General features: G+C 65.1%; 2 protein-coding genes across 3 annotated transcripts in view; both read right to left on the bottom strand.

Moving 5' to 3' along the window:
- Window positions 1–287: 287 nt before the first annotated feature.
- Window positions 288–7,564, bottom strand: SLC25A18 (solute carrier family 25 member 18). 2 transcript variants are annotated; one of them, XM_054586694.1, is made up of 9 exons: window positions 7,410–7,564; window positions 6,231–6,353; window positions 6,015–6,070; window positions 5,453–5,543; window positions 3,848–3,966; window positions 2,316–2,442; window positions 1,570–1,724; window positions 1,270–1,345; window positions 288–957 (listed from the first exon to the last, which is right to left on the bottom strand). In XM_054586694.1, exons 1-9 carry the CDS (start codon window positions 7,427–7,429, stop codon window positions 924–926), a joined length of 801 nt encoding a protein of 266 aa, XP_054442669.1. In that variant the 5' UTR covers window positions 7,430–7,564; the 3' UTR covers window positions 288–923. The 2 variants fall into 2 exon arrangements, with proteins under 2 accessions (XP_054442669.1, XP_054442668.1); XM_054586693.1 differs by having other exon boundaries at window positions 294–961.
- A 6,589-nt stretch (window positions 7,565–14,153) lies between these two features.
- LOC129080987 (chromatin remodeling regulator CECR2) overlaps window positions 14,154–18,923 on the bottom strand; it is an 89,607-nt gene continuing 84,837 nt past the window's right edge. The window contains exons 16-18 of the mRNA XM_054586583.1: window positions 16,223–17,597; window positions 15,177–15,288; window positions 14,154–14,558 (exon numbers count right to left, since the gene is read on the bottom strand). Coding sequence (XP_054442558.1) covers window positions 14,553–14,558; window positions 15,177–15,288; window positions 16,223–17,597 — 1,493 coding nt within the window. The 3' untranslated portion in view covers window positions 14,154–14,552. The remainder of the gene's footprint in view (window positions 14,559–15,176; window positions 15,289–16,222; window positions 17,598–18,923) is intronic.

The following is an 18,923-nucleotide window of genomic DNA, read 5'->3' as shown; positions in this document are numbered from 1 at the left end:
CTGCCGGCCGCGGCCGTGGGAGTTGGCACCGTGGAGCCCACGTCGCCGGCGCTGCTCACGTCTGCCAGACCCTCGCCCTGCGGCGCTCCTTCCCGCCGCTCGCCCCACGCATCGCTCGCCGGCCCCCCGCAGGGACCAGGCACGGGCGGCCTCACTGAGGAAGCGGTGGTTCTGGCTTTGCAGCACCAGGGAAGACGAGAAGCCACGGGGATTGAGAGAACAGGGTCACCGCGTCCGTGAGGCCTAACCCCCCAGCCCCCCCATGTTGGTGCTGTGTGGTTTTGAGGCGGACGCAGTGGCAGGGGAGCCTGCCGGCTGCCCCGACTCATGCACGGCCAGGCCACAGCGCGTCCGTGGACTCAGGCGGAGCCCCGGGCCCTGGTCGGCAGGCCCTACTGCTTGAGCTCGGCCCTGCGAGCTGACAAGGTCCCCTGGTTTCACGCAGGGCCCTCGGCCTTCTGCGTCTCCTTTCTCCCAAAATGAGTGCTAGGACTCGGCATCCATCATTTAATTCCGATGAACAAAACCAGATCCCCAGCTGACCCAGAAACGCTGAGCTCGAGTGCAACACTGGGGCGTAAAATGTACAAACAGACTTCCTACTTCCTGTCCGTGAAGGTCCCGCCACTAACACAACGGAGCAGGTGCCGTTCTTTTGAGGGGGCGGTCGGGGAGGGGGGCTGCGGCCAGCTCGGGCGCTGGGACAGGGCGGCTTCTCCAGGGCTGAGGGTCCTGCCGGGTGGAGGACAGCAGACAGCGTGCGGGGCCGGGCAGACCCGCCGGAGAGGCGGCTGCCGGCCGGTCGGCGCACCAGCTGGGTCACTCGAAGCACCCGAGGACCCGCTCGCCGATGCCAATGAAGTAGACGCCTTGGGCGATGCCGAAGAGGGGGGCGGTGACCATCGCCCGGCAGCCCGCGCCCTTCATGAAGGCGGACGGCCCCTCCCGCATCCAGAGCTTCCTGGAGGAGGAGAGCCGGGTGAGGCCCGCCGCAGGCCGCGCGGGGCGCCCTTCCTCTGGCGTTGGGACGCCTTTCCTCCAACCGGGGGGGCGGGGGGTGTCGCTTCAGTGGCAGCAAGGTCCCAGCAGCGTGGGAGCCACGGTGCCTCCCCACGACATGTGTGCAGTTTCCTTAGGGGGCGGCTGGGCGTGGCCGTGGGTCGTGGGGGACACAAGGGAGAGGAAAGCCCCGTGCGCCCCTTCACGTGGGAGGGAGGGAAAGGAACGGGACAGAGCGCGGTCGCGGGGGCCGCGGGGGCGCGGGCTCACCTGGTGCAGTCGGCCAGGCCGCTGTAGCTGTCCTCACCCAGGCCTTTCTTGAGGGTTTGGATTCGCGTTTTCAAAACTAGAGCAGAAGTCACAGTAAGTGGGGAGCGTGTCACTCGTGGTCTCCGGGCACAGAGCGGCTGAACCCCGAGGCGCCACGTTCTCCGGGCAGACCTGACCGTGGCCGCAGGGGCAGCCCGAGGGTTCGAGGAGGGGGCTGCTCCGCCGCAACCCTGCAAGTGTGGAATTGCGGTTCGTCCGGTAGCGCCGGCCCCACGCCCCTCCTGGCCCCGATGCGCTTACCGTCCAGAGGCGTCACAGTGATGGCGGCCACGCAGCCGGCCACGCAGCCCGACAGGAAGGAGTGGGCGAAGGAGGCCTTGCCCGCCGGCTCGCTGACCCCGAGGCCGTTCAGGTTGGCAAACAGAGGGAAGTAGATGATGGAGAAAGGGATGTCTCTGTAGGGAGAGGAGGGGGCCGGAGGCCCAGGCCACGCAGGAAGCCAGGGGGCAGGGGTCAGGGACGCGCCCGCAGGCCCGCGACAATGCAGGTGACAGCCCACTCCCTTGCCCTCAGCACCCGCAGCTCCCGACAAGGAGCCCAGATTCGAGGCAGATTCGGGGGCTGGGGGCGGGGCTAAGAGTGGAGGGGACGGGGCGAGCAGGAAGGCAACGTTGACCTGTCTGTCGCTCAGGGAACAGGATCAGCCCTGACCCTGGACACTCCGACCAGCAGAGGGGGCTGGGCCGAGCAGAGAGTGACGGGGCGGGCGGGCGGGCGGGCGGGCGGGCCGGCGGCCTCTCGCTTCCGGGGAGGGACCCACAGCCCTCTGCACGCAGGGCGTCCCGGGGACCCTTGGGCCCCGTCACCCCGCTGTCCTGTGGGCCCAGACACTGGACACGGGGCCCGGGAGTCGCCTTCCAGGGACCCAGTCAGTGCAGCCCCGCCCGGGCCCCGGTGGCGCCTGAGCACCCAGGTGGTGTGGACTCCCGGCAGCAGCCTGGGCAGGTGGGGCCCCTTTTGTGTCCCCGCCGGGCGGGACGCCTCACCTGAGGAGAGTGGCCCCCAGGCCCTTGTAGAGGCCGGCCAGGCCCTGGGTGCGCAGCAGCTCGCGGGCGATGTGAGTGGCAGAGGGACGTGTGGGGGGCGACGGGGCCGAGCCCGGGGCACCGGCGGCTGGAGGGGAAAAGGGACGGTGTCTGCGGCCGCTCAGGCCCCACAGGTGTGCACGGGCGCGGCCCCTGCTTCCCGTGTCCAGGACGACTGAGCCACAGGGACGGCCCTGCCAGAGGCCTGGAGGGAGGCTGAGTTCTAGGTCACGGGTCGTTGGTGCCGGGACTTCTGTGAGACCCGGAGCGGCGAGCACGCGGTCCTGTCCAGCCTCCGTCCGGGCAGCTCGGCCCCCGCCCCACCCCCAGGCCTCTCCCTCCCTGTCCCAACCGGCCTTGAGCCTGCTGACTGACATCCTTTCTGCCCGCAGGCTCTTTGGGACACGGGAACCCCATGTGTCTTCTGCCTCAGGTATGAAGCAGCGAATTCTCTGCTGGTTTGAAAACCAGCTCTTCCGATGTCGGCAGAGCCTCCACCTGCTGGCGTTGGCTGGGTGACCATGCCTTCCAGTCCCTGCGCCGTTTTACAGAGCTTGGTTCTTGGGAAGGCAGCCAGCCCCTCCTGGCTGAGTGAGTCAGGGCTCATAATCTGAGGAGTCAGGCCCCGCCTGGTGCGGCTCAGTGGACCGAGCGCCGGCCTGCAAACCAAAGGGTCGCCGCCGGTTCGATGCCCAGTCAGGGCACAGGCCTGGGTTGCAGGCTGGGTCCCCAGTGGGGGGCGCACGAGAGGCAACCACAATCGATGTTTCTCTCCCTTTCTCCTTCCCTTCCTCTCTGCCTAAAAATAAATAAATAGCTTTAAAAAATTATTAAAAAATTAATACGATGAGTTAAACATCGAATACCTAGGATAGCGGTACTTTTTCCTGGGCACATCACACACATTTAGGTGGGGGCTGCTCAAGCGTTTCCAAGTGCGGTCAGTCCCGTTGGTGACCATGGGACTCGGTCCACTGAAACTGTGAATGCCAGTTTTCTTCTCGGTGTTCGAGAAGCTTTGCGTGGACCCTCAGCCCTTGCAGAAAGGAAGCTGTTTCACGTCCCCATTCCTGACCCCCAGCAGGGCAGCCTTCCACCCTGGACTTAGCAAAGGGCCAACGTCCCTTTCAGAGAAAACCAGGAGAAGCGCAGCCCTTCTCCTCGTCCCTCCTGTGCCTTCCCACCCCAGCCCAGCCCCTACGGCGTAAAGTGACGCATTAAAATGAAGCTTCCGTGGACGGCGGGGTGGTGGGCAGCCGTGCTCAAGGCTTCGGGAAACCAAGGCTCAAGGTCAAGGCAATGTGCTGGAGGTGTCGGGGGCGGGTTCTCTGCCCCTCCCACATCGGGGTTCTCGTTCCTGCTGTGGGTTCTAGAGCGGGACGTGGTGGAGTCTAGAATGGGAACCGTGAACGGCAGACGCCTGCTGACTGAGAGCGCGGGCTGGGTCACGCAGACCTGCCCAAGCCCCGCTGGGGGGAGGGGGCCGGCCTCACCCAGGCGCCCCGCGTCCTGCAGCTGGATCTTCAGCATCTCCATGGGACAGGTGATCACCACCTGGCACATCCCAGCGCCGCAGCCTGCCAGCATCTCCATCTTCAGGTTCCGCTGTGTCCTGCGGGCCGGCAGTCAGTGTCCTTCAGCGCCAGGCAGCCCCCGCCCTGTCGCCGACGACCGCCCCTCACCCCGCACAGCGTCAGCCTCCCTGAAGGCAGGAGGCCGCGCCCGTGCGGGAGCCGAAACCAGTCCAAGCAGTGAAGCGGCCTGTTGCAGGCGTTGCCCCGGTTCCTTGGGCAACATCACCACGGCGACAGGAGGCGGGGGGGAGAGGTGGAAAGTGTGTGGGGCCGACTTTTAAAAATTCATCAGCAGAGCCCTGACCGGTGCTGCTCAGTGGCTTGAGAGCCTGCCACCTGCGAACCAAAGGGTCGCCGGTTGGATTCCCGGTCAGGGCACCTGGTTGGGTTGCAGGCCAGGTCCCACACAGGAATGTTTCTCGCCCTCTCTTTCTCCCTCCCCCTCTCTCAAAAGAAACAAACAAAATCTTAAAAAAAAATTCATCAGCATAAAAGAAGACAAGGGACCCATGGAGCAGAACCGAGACACCCGATATAGACCCCAGCGTGTACACCCAACCAACACCCGGGGGCGGGGGAGCCAAGAGCACTCAGCGGAGAACAGAGCCCCTCAGCCACCGGTGCTGGGAAAACTGGATGCAGGCGGAGGAGGGGAACGCGAGCCGTGTCTTAGGAAGCTCACAAAAATCGCTTTGCAGTGGAAAAAGGACTTAAGTGGGAGATCTGAAACCATGAAACGAGGAGGAGACCCGGACAAAGCTCCTGACATCGGTCGCCCAGAGCAGGAGCAACAGAAGCAAAAATAAACCAACGGGATGACGTCAGACGACCAAGCTGGACAGCCAAGGAAACACCAGCGAAGCAAAAGGCGGGCCCTGGGGGGCAGGGGGTATTTGCTAATCCTGAACCTGGCAAGGGATCGATGCCTCAAACAGAGAAAGGCCTTATGCAACTCAACAGAAAACAAAAACGAAAAACAATCCAATTAAAAAATGAGTAAAGAACCCGAACAGACATTTTTCCAAAGAAGATACTCAGGTGTCCAGCAGGCACATGAAAAGATGCTCAACGTCACTCATCATCAGAGAGACGAAAATGAAACCCAAGTGAGGCATCACCTCACACTTGTCAGAACGGCCACCACCAATAAACCCACACACAGCAGGCGCCGGCGAGCGTCCGGGGAGGCAACCGGTCAGTGTCTGTTGGTGTCTCTCAAATCAATGATGAAATAGCCTCAGGTGAGGATTAAAGAATAACAAGAAAAAAACTAAAAGGATGTTCACTAGCTCCCTGATGTGCGCACGTTCTCTCTACGGTGTCATCTGGCTGTATTCATCCCTATCTAGCATCTGTCCATCACCTCTCGCCCGCCCCCCGCCCGCGCACGCCGCCCGCATCCACCCAGAACCCCCGCACGGCGGCCGCTCCTCTCCCCACGGTGCGCCTGCCAAGTCCCACGCCAGCCCCAGCCGCGGGAGCGCACACGTCCGTCTGCACAGACGGGGAAGCCGAGGCGCGTACCCGTCTCCCATGAGCAGCTGGCGCAGGAAGTCGTTGGCCGCCAGCTTGATGGCCTTCTCCGGGGTGACCAGCGTGAGGTTCACAGCGGCGCCTGGGCGGGGCGGGTCAAGGACACCCGTCTGCTCATTTTACTGGGACACATCATCGTCTTCCGGCCGCGCATCCCCACCCCCTGCCCGCCCTCGGGGCACAGTTGCCTGGCCGGGGGGACACTGGGGACCCTGCCTGCCAGTCCTGCCAGCCCCCTCTCCTGCTCGTGCTGGTCAGCCCTGGGCGGGGGACAAGGGGGGTTGGGGGCTCTGTGCCTCCAGGGTCGCGCTGCAGGTAGGGTCGTGCCAGGATGGGTCCAGGGGTCCAGGGGTCCAGGGGTCCCGGGCCCCTCAGTTCGCGGACACCCCCAAACCTCACCACGGCTGCCCATGTCACCGAGGGACCAGGGCTACATGGTCTGGGGCCACCGGGCAGCCTGCGGCCCCAGGAGTTCCCCGGGCGGAAATGACCCCCGCGTCCCACCCCCGCACCGCGCGCCCCCTCCGGCCGCCCCTGGGGTGCGGGAACCCACCTCGGTACATGCCCAGGAAGCCCTCAGCCCTCGCTGTCTTCACCAGGCAGTCGGTCCTGGAGGCCGGGCCGAGGGACGTCAGTGCGCGCAGGAGGCTGCCCCCACCAACCCCTCCTGACACCCGGCGCCCCCCGCTGCTGGGCGCCCCCGCGGGCCCCCGTCCGCCGCCCCCGGGTGCGCGTGGCCCTCTCCGCGCCCCGCCGCTCCGGTACCTACATCCCTCTGTATGGGCCCGTCCCCTGCTGGTTCTGCAGTCGAGTCTTGGCCAAGTCGATGGGGAACACACAGGTCACCCCCACGAGCCCCGCCATGCCTCCGTTGATGAGTTTTGCTGTGATGCTGTCACGGAAAGAGGGGCTATGGTGAGAGGGTGGGAGATGTGCATAAAGCGCAGGTGCTGCAAGGGCTTCTGGGAAGGATGCCCCCGCCCCCGCCCCCGCCGGGTTCCCTGGGCCTCAGGGCACCCCTTCCAGAGCCTGTCCCCACTCAGGGCCACGTGCCGGCAGTTTCCAACACCCTGGAATTTTAGCTCGGATCTGAGGACATTGGAATGAGTCCCGGCGGGGCAGCTAGCCAAGCGGCCGTCTCAGGCTCTGAACCGTCAGCGCGTCTGGTGGACTCCGACTATCGTGGGTCCTAACAGGGCCCGCCCTCCGCACGAGGGCTTCCCGCCTGCCCGAGGCCCGGGTTAAACTCGCGAGATCGGTTCTGGCCAAAAGAAACGTCTCACTTGACGTGAGTGGGCCCCTCATCCCGGAGTTTTTGAACTCTGAAAATAGGAAATAAAGTTCCTCAGGCTCCCGGGAGCCGAGTAACATTTTCTTACGTTTCTGGCCAGAGGCAGATGTGGGCAAAATATTACCTAGAAGCAGTAAAACTAGATGAATAGACTTACAATTACAAATTATATTTAAAAATTACTATATATGTACTTAAAAAAAAACAACCCTCATCCGTTTTTTTCCATTGCTTTTTAAAAGAATTTAATTGTTTATTTCCAGAGACAGGGGAGGGAGGGACAGAGAGGAAACACGGATCCGCTGCCTCCCACACACCCGACCCGGGGCCCGGCCCACAACCCGGGCCTGTGCCCTGACGGGCGATCGAAGGAGTGACCCTTCTGGTCACAGGCTGCTGCTCAATCCACGGAGCCACAGCAGCCAAGACTTGCTTTGTTTTGTTTTAAGGGAGATGGGGAGGGAGAAAATCTACCGGTTGCTCCCATAGGCAGCCTTTGGTTACCGGATGGCGCTCCACCCGGGGGGCTGGCGGGGGCCAGGGGGCGATAATGGGCCCCTTGTTCTCCAGGGCTCGGCAGGGCAGCTGAGCCAGGCTGTCCCCGCAGCAGCTCGTCCCCGGCCCGGCCCGGAGGCCCGGCTGCCTCCCCGACTTTACCTCAAGTCCTGCCTGGACATCCTGCGGGAGGGGGCGCCAAGGCCTCGGGGGTCCCGGGGCGCAGGGCTGTGGCTCGCTCCTCAGGGCAGGTGCTGGCTGAGGTGGAGGAAGTGGCGTCCGGGTCCGAGCCGCGGGCCCCCCGAGGCGGCCGGGCTGGGCGGAAGTCAGCGGGGAGTGGCGGGAGCCGCCTCCTGGGGCCTCTGTGAAGTGACCAGACCAGCCCTGACCACCTGGTGTGGGACCCGCACCTGCGATGGGGCGGGGCGTCGTCTGCCACCTTCCCTTCCCGCACCTCTCGGATGTTGGGGGCTGAGACCAGGAGAAAGGAGCAGAGTGGCCGGACCGTGACGGGCCTGGGGGAGGGGCTTCCAGGGTGGCAGCCGTGGGTCCGGAACCCCCTCCTGGTGGCCAGGGATGGGGAGGACACCCTTGGGCCCTGACGCTGCTGTGTGGCTCTCGTGGCACTTTCAACCTCTGACGGCTCTGGGCTCTGGAGACCCGGCCACGGGCCTCGGCCGGTCAGGGGCGCCACGCTTACCGCGAAGCCCTCGCGCGGGCCGGCCGCTGAGCTCTCCCTGCCCTTGGGCCCTGCTCCCCAACACGAGGTTGACTGCCCCAGGGCTCACCCACCCCCAGCGACCACACGTCCGCAGTCGCTGCCGCGCCCTCCCCGTGGGCCCCTCTGCACGTCCGGCTCAGCTCAGCGGGGCCTCGGCCTCTGCGCTGGCCCCTACCTCCTCCTCGTCTCCACCTCATCAACTACAGGCTGGTCTTTGGGCTGCAGCTCCCTCCCGTACACCCTCCCCACAGGTGATGGCCTCCCCAGGCCCCCACAGGTGTCTAGGAGCCCTTCCCCGGGACCCTGCCCAACGCCCGGTCTCAGCACTCCCTCTGCTGGGCCACCGCTGTGTGCTGCGGCCTGAGCCCCATCGAGAGGGCCAGGCACCCGAGGGCGGCCTGCACAGGGTCCTTCAGTGCCGACCTCTGCATCGGTGACAGGAGGGCGGCTCTTTGCAGTCAGTCTGGTCCCGGGCCCCAGTCCTGCCTTCCAGCGGCCACCCACGCTCCCCGGGGCCAGGGGGTGTCACAGCTGGGCACCCAGCGGCCCCTTCCTCTCACAAGCTGCTTCCCGACCCAGGTGTGGCCGGAAAAGCCCAGCTGGGCAGCCGGAGGCTCCCACACCTTCTGCGTCTTTTCCCACCAACTCCGAGCTTGATACACGTCGGACGACCCAGCACTCGCCTGCTCTCAGGAACAACCTTCGGCTTCTCCGGGTGCCCAGGCAGAGGCCGGGCCGCGGCTGAGTCGTGCGGGGCGCTGGCCTCCCGACCGTCCCCGCCTTGCCTGCGGCCCCTCAAGCCCACAGCAGCCCCAGGAGGTGCAGCCCAGCCCTCTGGCCCCAGGTGGCCGTTGACTCACGGCCGGTCAGACTGGGACAAGAACGCGGGCTGAAGTTTGCTCAAGGCAGTGCGTGCACGTGTGCAGCGGGGGGATGGAAGACTCACCGCCCCCTCAGAGACCCGGAGGTCAGGAGGGCGAACGACAGGAAATCGATGCTGCGCAAACACGCGGCCAGGCCTCGGCTGCCAGGGGCTGACCTCCGCTCCCCCGACGCGGGCACTTTTCTAGCTGCAGGCGGCCGGTCTGCATTTCCCTGGTCTCCAGGCGGCCCCTCGCTGGGGACACCGTGCTTGGTTCGGCGTGGACTTCGCACCTGCGCTCAGCGGCTGGGGCTGCCCACAGGGTGCCCCGTCTGAGCTGGGAGCGGCTCCGCTCTGGAGGCGAAGTACAAACCCCCTCTGCTTCTCAGGCACAAAGCGTCTAGTTTGGGGATGGGGTGAAGCCGTGGGGGCAACAAAGCTGGCGAGCCACACCAGGTCTGCACAGTGCAGGACCCTGTCGCCTGGGCAAGGACTCGGGGAAGACGGTGGTGCTGAGACGCGGGTTCAAATCCCAGCTCCCCAGTTAACAGCGACCCCCCTTGAGGCCGGCCGCTCAAGGGCGCCTTTCTGCACCACAGGGGGACTGGGGGACACACTGCGGGGCTGCTGGGGGGCGGGGGGCGAGGCTGGAGAGCTGGGCGCTGACATGCGGGGCGGGGGGCGGGGTCTGCTCCTGACTGCGCGGTACGGGCGCTGCCAACACTGGCTCGAACTTGGTCACGAGGAACAGCAGCAGATGCAGCGGCCTGTTCCAGGGCACAGGCTCCTCTGCGGCACCTGAATGCGGACACGGACGCAGATGCTGGCAGAGGGCAGGGGCCTCCAGCACGGCAGCCGGAGCCGGGGGCTTTCCGGTCGCCTTCTTGGCTTGCGTCTTTCAGTCCATTTTGCAGTTAAGGTTTTTAGGAGACGACAATACTTGCACACGTGCTACACTTTGTAGACGTAGATGTAGACATATAAAAAAACCACCACGCTGCCAGGGACTGGTTCAGCCAGCCCATCCACAGAGGACAGAGCGGGGGCGGGGCGGGGGCGGGGCGGCAAGGTGGCTGCAGCCCGGGCAGCAGGCGGAAGGGCCACGGCAGCTCTTGCCCAACAGGGTGTGGACGGGCCAGTCCCCTCTGTGGGTGGGATTCAGGGCGAAGGTCAGCTTCTGAACGGCACCGAGTTTTGAAACAGAGCCGGCCAGCGGCGGACACCTTGTGTTGGCCCCACACAGAGAAGCCTGGCAACACCAGGCTAAAAATCCGTTGAAAACGAAGGCAAAGCCAACCATTAGCAGAAACTGTCAAAACCTGGCTCTCGGTAAGAATTCACGCCACGAGGGTTTCCGTCGGGAACCCAGACGGTGGAGCGATTTCGCACGTTTGTGGCCATGACACATGCTGGATGGCCGAGGCCGCGCCCCACCTGCCGGCCGCGCGGGGCGGCACGGGTGCGGGGAGCGAGGGCTCTGCCCCGGCCGGGTGGTTTTTTCTGCTGGCAGGTTCTCTGGGGCACAGCCCCCGGCGCCCTGCCCGGGGGGTCCTGCTTCCGCCGCCGCCGGGACTGAGGCCGCGACCAGGCGGCCCTTTCTGGGTGACGGCGCTCGGGCCAGGACCACCCTGACGATGAAAGTGAGACACAGACACACAACGCACACATGGGTGAGACTTGCTATTTTAAGAATGTACTTTATACAAAATAACCAGTTCATATGGAAATAAATCTACAGACCTCCAAGGATCAAAAAGCTTTTTAAAAAGTTCTTCCAAAAAGTTACCCAGCACACGACATTGAACTAGTCATTGAGGTAAGTCGCTTTCGGTGGAACAGGGAATCAGCAGACCACGACAAAATATACACAATATAAAAATAAATAGCATTCCCCTTTCCAGTACTGGCCAGGATGGTTCCTGCGCCCCCACGGCAGGCGCAGTGTCCCCGAACCCCTGTGCAAGGCAGGCGGGCCAGGGCGGGCCCGGTGGGGGAGAGGGGGGCCCACGGAGCGTCTGATGGGGGCTCAGCCTTTCCGTGACGTCACATCCACACCCCCACTTCCGACCACACCCCACGGGACAGCCAGCTGGTGACCAGGCATTTCTGCTGGGAGGTTCAGAGTGTCCCTGGGGGCAGAAGGAGAGACTAGCCAGGGGGCAGCTTCTCCAAGTCCGTCCAGCAAAGGTGCCCGAGGCAGAGAGGGCCCAGCACCTGCCCGGAGACGAAGCCCGTGCCAGCCTCCCGTGCCAATGTGTCCCCCGGGTCCTGCTTCACCAAAGGGAAGCAGGACAAGGCTCCACGTCTGAAGGCCGCAGGGCGAGTCCCGGCCCTCAGGAGGATGAGAGGCCTGGGTCCCCGGGCCCCGCCCTGCTCCCCGCAGAGTGGCCAGTGTCCTGGAGGCAGACGCTGCCCCTGGACCCTGCATCCCAGGGCCCCCCTCCCACGCCGCCTCCTGCACTGGGGCCCACGTGGAGCCCGGCGGACGGACCACGGGCAGGCACGAGGGGCGACCGCACGAGGACACCCGACGCCTCCCAGCGCCGCCCACAGTCCCGCCGCCCACAGGTCAGGGCTCGGCCCCTGCCTGCCTCGGGCTGCGAGGCAAGACTCAGTCCTAGGAACTTTCAAATTAGATCTTTCTGTTTTCTTTTTTTTAAAGATTTATTTATGTTTTTTAGGGAGAGAGGAAAGGAAGGAGAAAGAGGGAGAGAAACATCAGTGTGTGGTTGCCTCTCATGCGCCCCCTGCTGGGGACCTGGCCTGCAGCCCAGGCAGGTGCTCTGACTGGGAATCGAACTGGCGACCCTGTGGTTCCCAGGTCGGTGCTCAATCCATTGAGCCACACCAGCCAAGTTAGGTTTTAAGAAGCAGTACCTTATTTATAGACTTGAACATCCATTAAAAAAAGCAAGGGAAAAGTTGAACCAAGTGGCAGGGGTCGCAAGCTTGCCTCGGACCTGGAGTCTCCCGCGCGCAGCAGGTCTGCGCGTGGCGCGGCAGACCCGCACGGTCGGCCAGGACTGGTGGCCGCTCCCTGCCCGGGGCGTCCGAGTGCTGCCCGACATGGGCCCGCGCAGGCCACCCACTCCCGTGCACCTTCACGGTGAGCCCGACCCAACGAAGGGGAGGGGAGGGAGGGCTCAGTTTCATTTTCAGGAAGCGGGATGGAAAAATGACGTGACTGAGAATCTGCACATGTTGTCCCTTCTCATTCCCTAAATGCACCTTCTGTAATGTCAGCCAACGGCTTCCCTTTCTTAATAAACTGACTCCAAGGGGGAAAAAACCAAAATCAGAAACCTTATGAAAGGTTCTTTTCTTTCTGGACTTTTCATTCCTCCTGGGTCTTGGGGAAAAACTTCTAACTGGTTAACAACTGTAACAAAGGCCAGCCATTAACGTGGAATCACACAGGCAGGAGAGCCATCCCTCCCGGGGACCCGCTGACCCTCCAGGGACCGCAGGGCCTGTGCACGGTCCTTCTGGCCCGAGCGCGATCTTCCCAGGGTGTCCTCGTGCCTCATGACCTCCGGTCACACAGCCGACACTTGCTCCCTAACAGGGCAGAGGCCGACCGTCCGTGCAGACGCCTGCTGAGTGGGGGCCAGAGGGGAAGAGCGAGTCGGCCGGGAGGGCCTGCCGCCCGCAGCCCCCGCACCTGGCGACGGGGCCTGGCACCGGGGACACCCCGCAGACCCGCACGCGGCTGCAGCGCGGCCGCCCTTGTTCACAGTGTCAGAACGCAACACAGTAGTTCAATTTCCTATCCTTTTCCTTAACTATTTTCTCACCTTTCTATCTACCAAGAAGGGAGATTACGGATAAAAGAAATCACCAATTTTTTCCTATATTGTTCACAGCTTCTAACAGGGAACGGGGTCAGGAGCTGGGAGAGTGAGGAGAAAGGGTCGCCTTGGGCAGTGCGTGCCCAGCGGGGGTCCCCGCCCAGGGGTTTGCACAAAGGACCCCCGAGGCGTCCACCCAGGGGAAGAGGCTGGTGGCTGGGGAGCCCCCAGCTCAGCAGCTCGGGGCGCCCAGTGGCCTCTGTTAGGTCGGCTCGGAGAAGCCGCAGGTGGCCCGGGCAGAGGGCTCCAGGGCAGGCCCGCGCCGCCACTGGCTGGTCTCTCGCACCCCCGCCCCTGCCCCGCTTTGCACAAACACAGCAGCAGATGCAGGAGACGACCCCTGCTGGCCACACAGAGGCCTGACCGCCTGCCCCGAGCCAGGCCAGGCCGGCAGCAGGTTTCCATGCAGAGGCGGCCTCCCAGCTCCCGCGGCACAACTGCAAGCCCGGCCCGAGACGGGGGCCCCGCTGCGCTCTGCTCCCCCCAGCGGCCGGGGCCGGGGCTGGGGCCACCTGTGTCAGCGGGACACCTGCAGCTGGGTCCTTCCCCAAGGACAGCAAGCGTGTGCTCGGCAAACTCGGACCCTGCGTCCCCTTTTACCTTGACGCGAGGCCCCGCCCCACGGTGCACCCTCCTCCCACGAGCTGCCCCCTACACACGTCCCTTCCTTTGAGGGAGAGTCACTGAAGCCCCAGTTTTGGTGGCACCTCAGCTACAATCAGACACAGGATGCTAAACAGGAGAATCCAGTGTAATTTGTGTCTAAAATTGTGATAAATTTAATACTGTAAAACTGTCCCCTAACACATACACAACAATGATGCTCCAGAACCTGCCATGACAGCTACTTCAGACCACACCTGACCTTCCTATGATTCACTTAAAATGAATAAAGACTAAATACACTGAAATACCCCTAAACTGTAAACCTACAGCACACACCTCTCCTGGTCAGAACTGTGCAATCTCCTTATTGGTTCTGACACATACAGACCTGAGTAGTCGCCTCCACAGACGTGATTCGTGCCCGCAGCCGCCACGCCGCTGGGACCCAGCCCTGCGGTCCCCGAGGGGGCGGCGCCCCGAGACCCGCTCCCAGGCACGGCCCCCGCTCTCCGCGCGGCTGCGGGCAGCTGGGAGGGCCCCAGCCGCGGGGCCCCGGCCCGGCACAGACCCCCCGAAGGCCGCGGGAGCCCGCCGCCTCCGCACTGAGAGGCGGAGCAGCTGGGGCCGCGGGATGGCTTTCCCAGGCGCCGCAGGGGCCTCTGCCGCCCAGGAACCAGGGACGTGGTCAAGGAGCCTTCCCGCCCGCTTGTCCAGCCACCTGGCTTCAGTGTGACGTGATTGTAAACAGGTAAGACCCCCCCAGGGCGGTGTGCCCCCCCCGGTCAGGACGCTCACTGCTTCGGACCCCCCACCCCCATTATGTACAATACATTCACCACCAACAACAAAAATTAGTTTAAAAGGCAACATGAAAGTTCTGTAAACTGGACCCAGCTCCGAACATTAATACTACGAGTAGTTCCTTCCCCAAATGTGTACCTGAGTTTAGCTGCTCGTGAACATCTACAAGCACCTCTGTTCTCACGCAGCCCCCCTCCCCTGCAGTTCAGACGACTTCTCCTAAAGCAACAGTCCCAGGACTTAGAAAAGCCACCACCAATTCCAGTTCATTTGTTCCCGACCACCAGGCGTGCAGGAGACCCCGCCGGGGCCCTGCTGGCCGCGGTGCTGGTCCGAGGCGTGTGCTCCGAGGGCTGCGGCATGCGGGGTGCGCTGTGGCGGTGCACACGGACAGGCGCGGCCGCCCCCGCGTGCTGTGTCCCCGTCCCCGTGCAGCCTGTCTCCTCGGGGGCTGTCTCGTCCTTGGACTAGCTCTGGGAAAAGCAAAAGAGGGACGACAACTTACACAGAATCCACGTTTGCGTCCATTGTTCAAAAAAATTAAGTATGCCCAAGAGCGGGCCCTCCCGCCCGGGGAATCGCCCGACCTGGCCCTCGCAGCAACGGCTTGCCGTGCCGCTGGCACACAGGCAGGGCACACAGGTGGGGCACCCTGGCGGCCGCGGGGGGCCGGAGGGGGCACCGCGCCAAGCACGGCAGCGTGCGAAGGCAGCGCCCGCGGCCCACAAACCCTGCAGCCTCGTCCCTCAGAAACCCAGGAGACGGGAAGGACGGCACAGGCAGGAGACGCACCCCAATCGATGCCAGCAGCCAGTTCAGAAAAACAAAGTTCAAGCAACCTGCAAACAGCCGGTCGGAGGGGGCACACGAGGCACCGCCGCCTCCTGAGGCCTCTCCCAGCCCCACCGAGGGCCTGCAGGGCAGGAAGCCCTTCTCGGAAGTGCCCGCCCCGGTGGGACACAGTGACGTCCAGTGAGGAGCTGTGGGGGGGGGCCGGGCACCGCGGCGCAGGCCCACTGCCAGCTCAACGCCCGCGGCAGTGAACGCCCCCTACCTGCAGGGGGCGGGCGGGAGGGCTCTGGCCGTCCTACCTGATCGAGGGGCAGTGTCGGGGGCTTGCGGGGCGGCAGCTCCTCCTGCAGCGCAGCGGGGGCTGGGGTCTTTGGGAAGGAGGGCGGCGGCTGCACGGGCTGCACCTGGACCCTGCGGCCACGCAGGGGGAGCAGGCGGGAGGGAAGGAGAGAGACACGCGAGTCACCGAGACGGCCGCCGACACCGCCTTCCTCACCCAGGGGGTCACACCTGCAGTCACCGGGACCAGGACACAGCGGGCGCCGAGAGCCCCGCAGGGCAACGTGGCTCCCGTGCCACATCCGCCTGACCCTGAACACGAGGACACGGCTGGGACCCAGCCCTCGGGGCACGCCGTGGGGGGGAAGCCCACGGCCAGGGACGCTGCGAGTTACGGGAGTGAACGGCCACGGGTAAACGCACGAGCCCTGCTGGGGCCGTGAACGGAGAATAAACCAGAACGACACAAAGCAGGGACGCGCGGCTACAGCGGCGACTCAGCAACGGCCGTGGCCCCCGGCCCGGAGGTGCCTGCTCCAGTGCTCAGAGATCAAGGACCATTAAGCCTACAACCTACTTTCCAATAGTTTAAGAAGGGAAAAGAAAACAAAATAAAACAGACGCATAGAGAGAGAGCGACCAAAAATGACAGGACGGGTGGGCGGGCCTGGAGGCCAGGCAGGTTTTGAGTGGACAGACAGGCTCTCTAACTCGGCCTCCTGACCTCCGTGGCCGCGAGGAGCGAAGCCTGAAGGGGACGTCCCAAGAGTGACCGCGTGTCCTCGGTCAGAGTGTGTGGGCTCAGGACAGAGGCGAGGCCTCAGCCCGCGTCGCCCACTCGGGGCCGCCTGTCTCCAGCACCCAAACCCGACGGTCCCTGGAACACCCCGCTGGCTTCCATGAGGGCGAAGATGCAAAGACAAAAATCAAACTTCAGGGCCAACACACGTCCACGGAGCCTCCCCATCTGCTCCCTTCCCTTCCCCTTCCTTCCCGAAGCCATTTTTCTTCCACTCACGCCTGCTCTTTTCAGGGGGCGGGGGGAGGGAATCAAATGCACTCTTACCCCGAGGGTCTGTACACGTCCTGGAAGGGCCCCCTCATGGCCCCTGCGGGGCCTGCCTGCTCCATCATCACAGCCTGGAAGTGGCCCAGGCCGTCCTCGGGGCAGCGGTAGACGGGGCCCTCCGGCGGGAGGCCGTTGGGCTGGGTGGCCGCAGCGGAGGCGTAGGCCCTGGCCTGGAAGTGGGCAGCCGGCCGTGGGGCTGCGTAGGAAGGCCTCGTGTGCAGCATCCCCCCGTGCGGCGGGAACGCGGGGGACGGGAACCCCATCCCAGAGCTCAGAGGGGCGGGTGGCGCTCCGTAGAGATACTCGCTGGCCGACAGCGCGCCCTGCTGCTTCGTAGCGGCGTTGTGGTTGTCCAAGTCTAAAAACTCTTTGGGACTCTCTGGTCTCTCCAAAGACTCATCCAGCTTCTCCCCCTCTGGGCCAGGGTCCAGCCCATCGGCGGCCACGACCTTGGTGGCCAGCGCGTCCATGCGGGTGGGGGACGTTAAGGCAGCATTCAGTGTCTCGCAGCCTTGCAGGCTGGCCATGGCGTTCTGGTCTGAGAAGAGGGGCCTCGGAGGGGGCGGCTGGCTGGGAGGGGGCCCGCCCGGGCTCTCCGGGGCGTGGAGCTGTCTCTGCCAGTCGGGGCAGCTCTGCGGACACGCGTAGTAAGGAGTTCGCTGGTAGTGGTGGTAAGAGGGCTGAGGCGGCGGCTGGTAAGGGTACCGCATTCCTTGAGGGGGGCGGTACCGCGGGAACACCCCAGAGTGAGGGGTGCCGGGGTGGAAGCCCCGCGGGGGGAAGTGCGGAGGCTGCGGCCCGGCGGGCTTGGCTCCCATGGCGGGGCCCAGGCCCTGCAGGCCTGCGCCGCCGTGGTAATGCGGGGCCGGGCTGGCGTACTCCAGGCCCGGCAAGTACAGGGCCGGACACTGGCCACCGGGGCCCACGCCGGGGGGGGCAGCCGGCCCCGGCCCCGCACGGGCAGCCGTGTCCTGCAGCGTCTCGCCCCGGGCGCAGAGGGGCTTTTCTGGGCCGCAGCCACCAAGGCCCTGCCCCTCCGCGCCGCACGGGGGTCCCTCGGCCAGCACTCCGTTTTCGGGCAGAGGCCCCCGGGCCGCCAGCGCGGGCAGGTCCCGCGAGCACCCTGGGGCTGTGGGGCCAGAGTAGCTGCCCCCCGAGGCCCAGGCGCTCTCGCCCGTCGCTGCCCGGCAGGTGTCTTCAGACGCTGCGGGGTCACCCGGGAGCTCGGGGCCCTGGGTCTCCCTGTCCCGGGGCGAGCCCTGCTGGGCGCAGCCGCTCCGCAGCGGCGGCATGGCGTGAGGTAGCGGTTTGAGGTGCATGCTGTCCGAGGTGCCCGCGCTGGGGGGCTTCTCGAGCCCGGGCAAGGGGTCTCCTGCAAGAAAGCGGAGAACACAGCTCAGCAGCCGAAGTTGCACTGCCCACGGAGGCAAAAACAGTGAGAAGGCGACGGGCGGCCAGCAGGGGAGCTGGGGCTGAGGCGGGCGTGGGGCCGCTCGAGCCGCAGCCAGGCGTGCGCGGACCCCCTGGCCCCCCACCGCAGGCCAGGGGCGGCCCCAGCGCCCCGGTGACCACCCAGAGGGTTCGCCCTCGTGGGCAGGAGGGTGGAAGGACGTGGGGTGAGGACGGTGTGTGGACGGCACGGCCACCCCAGGACCGTGGGCCAGGCTGGGAGGCTCTAAAACGCACCCACAGGAACACGGCAGGAAGGCTGTCCCTGGCGTGGGGCCTATCAGCACACATGCGCCAGAGCAGGGCCCCACTTTGCTCCCCACCAAACCCTCAGTTCTTGCCCAGAACGGGCACCCAAAACACTTCCCGCGGCTGAACATCTTCAAAACAAGGCGCCCACAGCACAGCCTGCACCCGCCCTGGCCGACCCACGAGAGAAACCAAACACACACGGCCGAGTGCGCTCGCTGGACTCAGGTGCTTAGCGACACCCTGGCGTCTGCACCTGTGCTGTCCAGCAACTGTGGCCGCAGCGTCAAGGTCTTTCTAGCGGGACAGAGCCGCGGCTCAGGTACGGTCGGCACCCCCCGGCGCTGCGAGTCAAGGACAAGACCGAGGGCCGGCAGACCGTGAAGGTCACGCCTGTGCCCGTTCCTGTTCAGTCACCACAGGACGTCACAACGGCGGCCCCTCCCACGGCGCTGCCGGCCCAGGGTGGCGCCCGCCCCGCAGCCCCATCAGGCTCAGCTCCAGGCCCGCCGCCCACTCTGCGCGGAGCCTCGGTGGCACGGGGGAGGCCGCCCCCACGAGCAGCGGCGATGGGCTGCGAGCCCCTTGCGCTTAGACACAGGCGTCCCCCGACAGGCGTCTGAGAAGCCCCCTCAGGCCTTGCTCCCCTCACTGCTCCCCGTCCTTCGCGCGTGTGGACGTGAAGGCCCCGAGAACGGACTGCGCGGCAGCAGTTTGGAAACGCAGGAGCTGGACCCGGGCCGTCCGGGGTCGAACCCCAGCCCCGCCGCCTGCTGTCTCTGGGTCTCGGGGTGCCCGTCTGTACAAACAGCGCCGGCGGCAGCGGCGGAGGGCAAGGCCGGCTGCCGGCCCAGCACGCACTGCACCTGCGTGGGGACCGCTTCCGCCAGACCCGCTCTCGGGCCTTCGGATCAAACACAACGTGGCGCCTGGCCGAGCCCCGCGTGGTTCGAGAGGGGGAGGCTGGAAACCCGCTCACACTGGGTTCGTGCTGTGTGAG

The sequence above is a fragment of the Pteronotus mesoamericanus genome, unplaced genomic scaffold (assembly GCF_021234165.1).
Source record: "Pteronotus mesoamericanus isolate MK-2021 breed Mesoamerican mustached bat unplaced genomic scaffold, CSHL_Meso_final contig_94, whole genome shotgun sequence".
NCBI lineage: Eukaryota > Metazoa > Chordata > Mammalia > Chiroptera > Mormoopidae > Pteronotus > Pteronotus mesoamericanus.
This window is presented reverse-complemented; position numbering and strand designations above follow the sequence as displayed.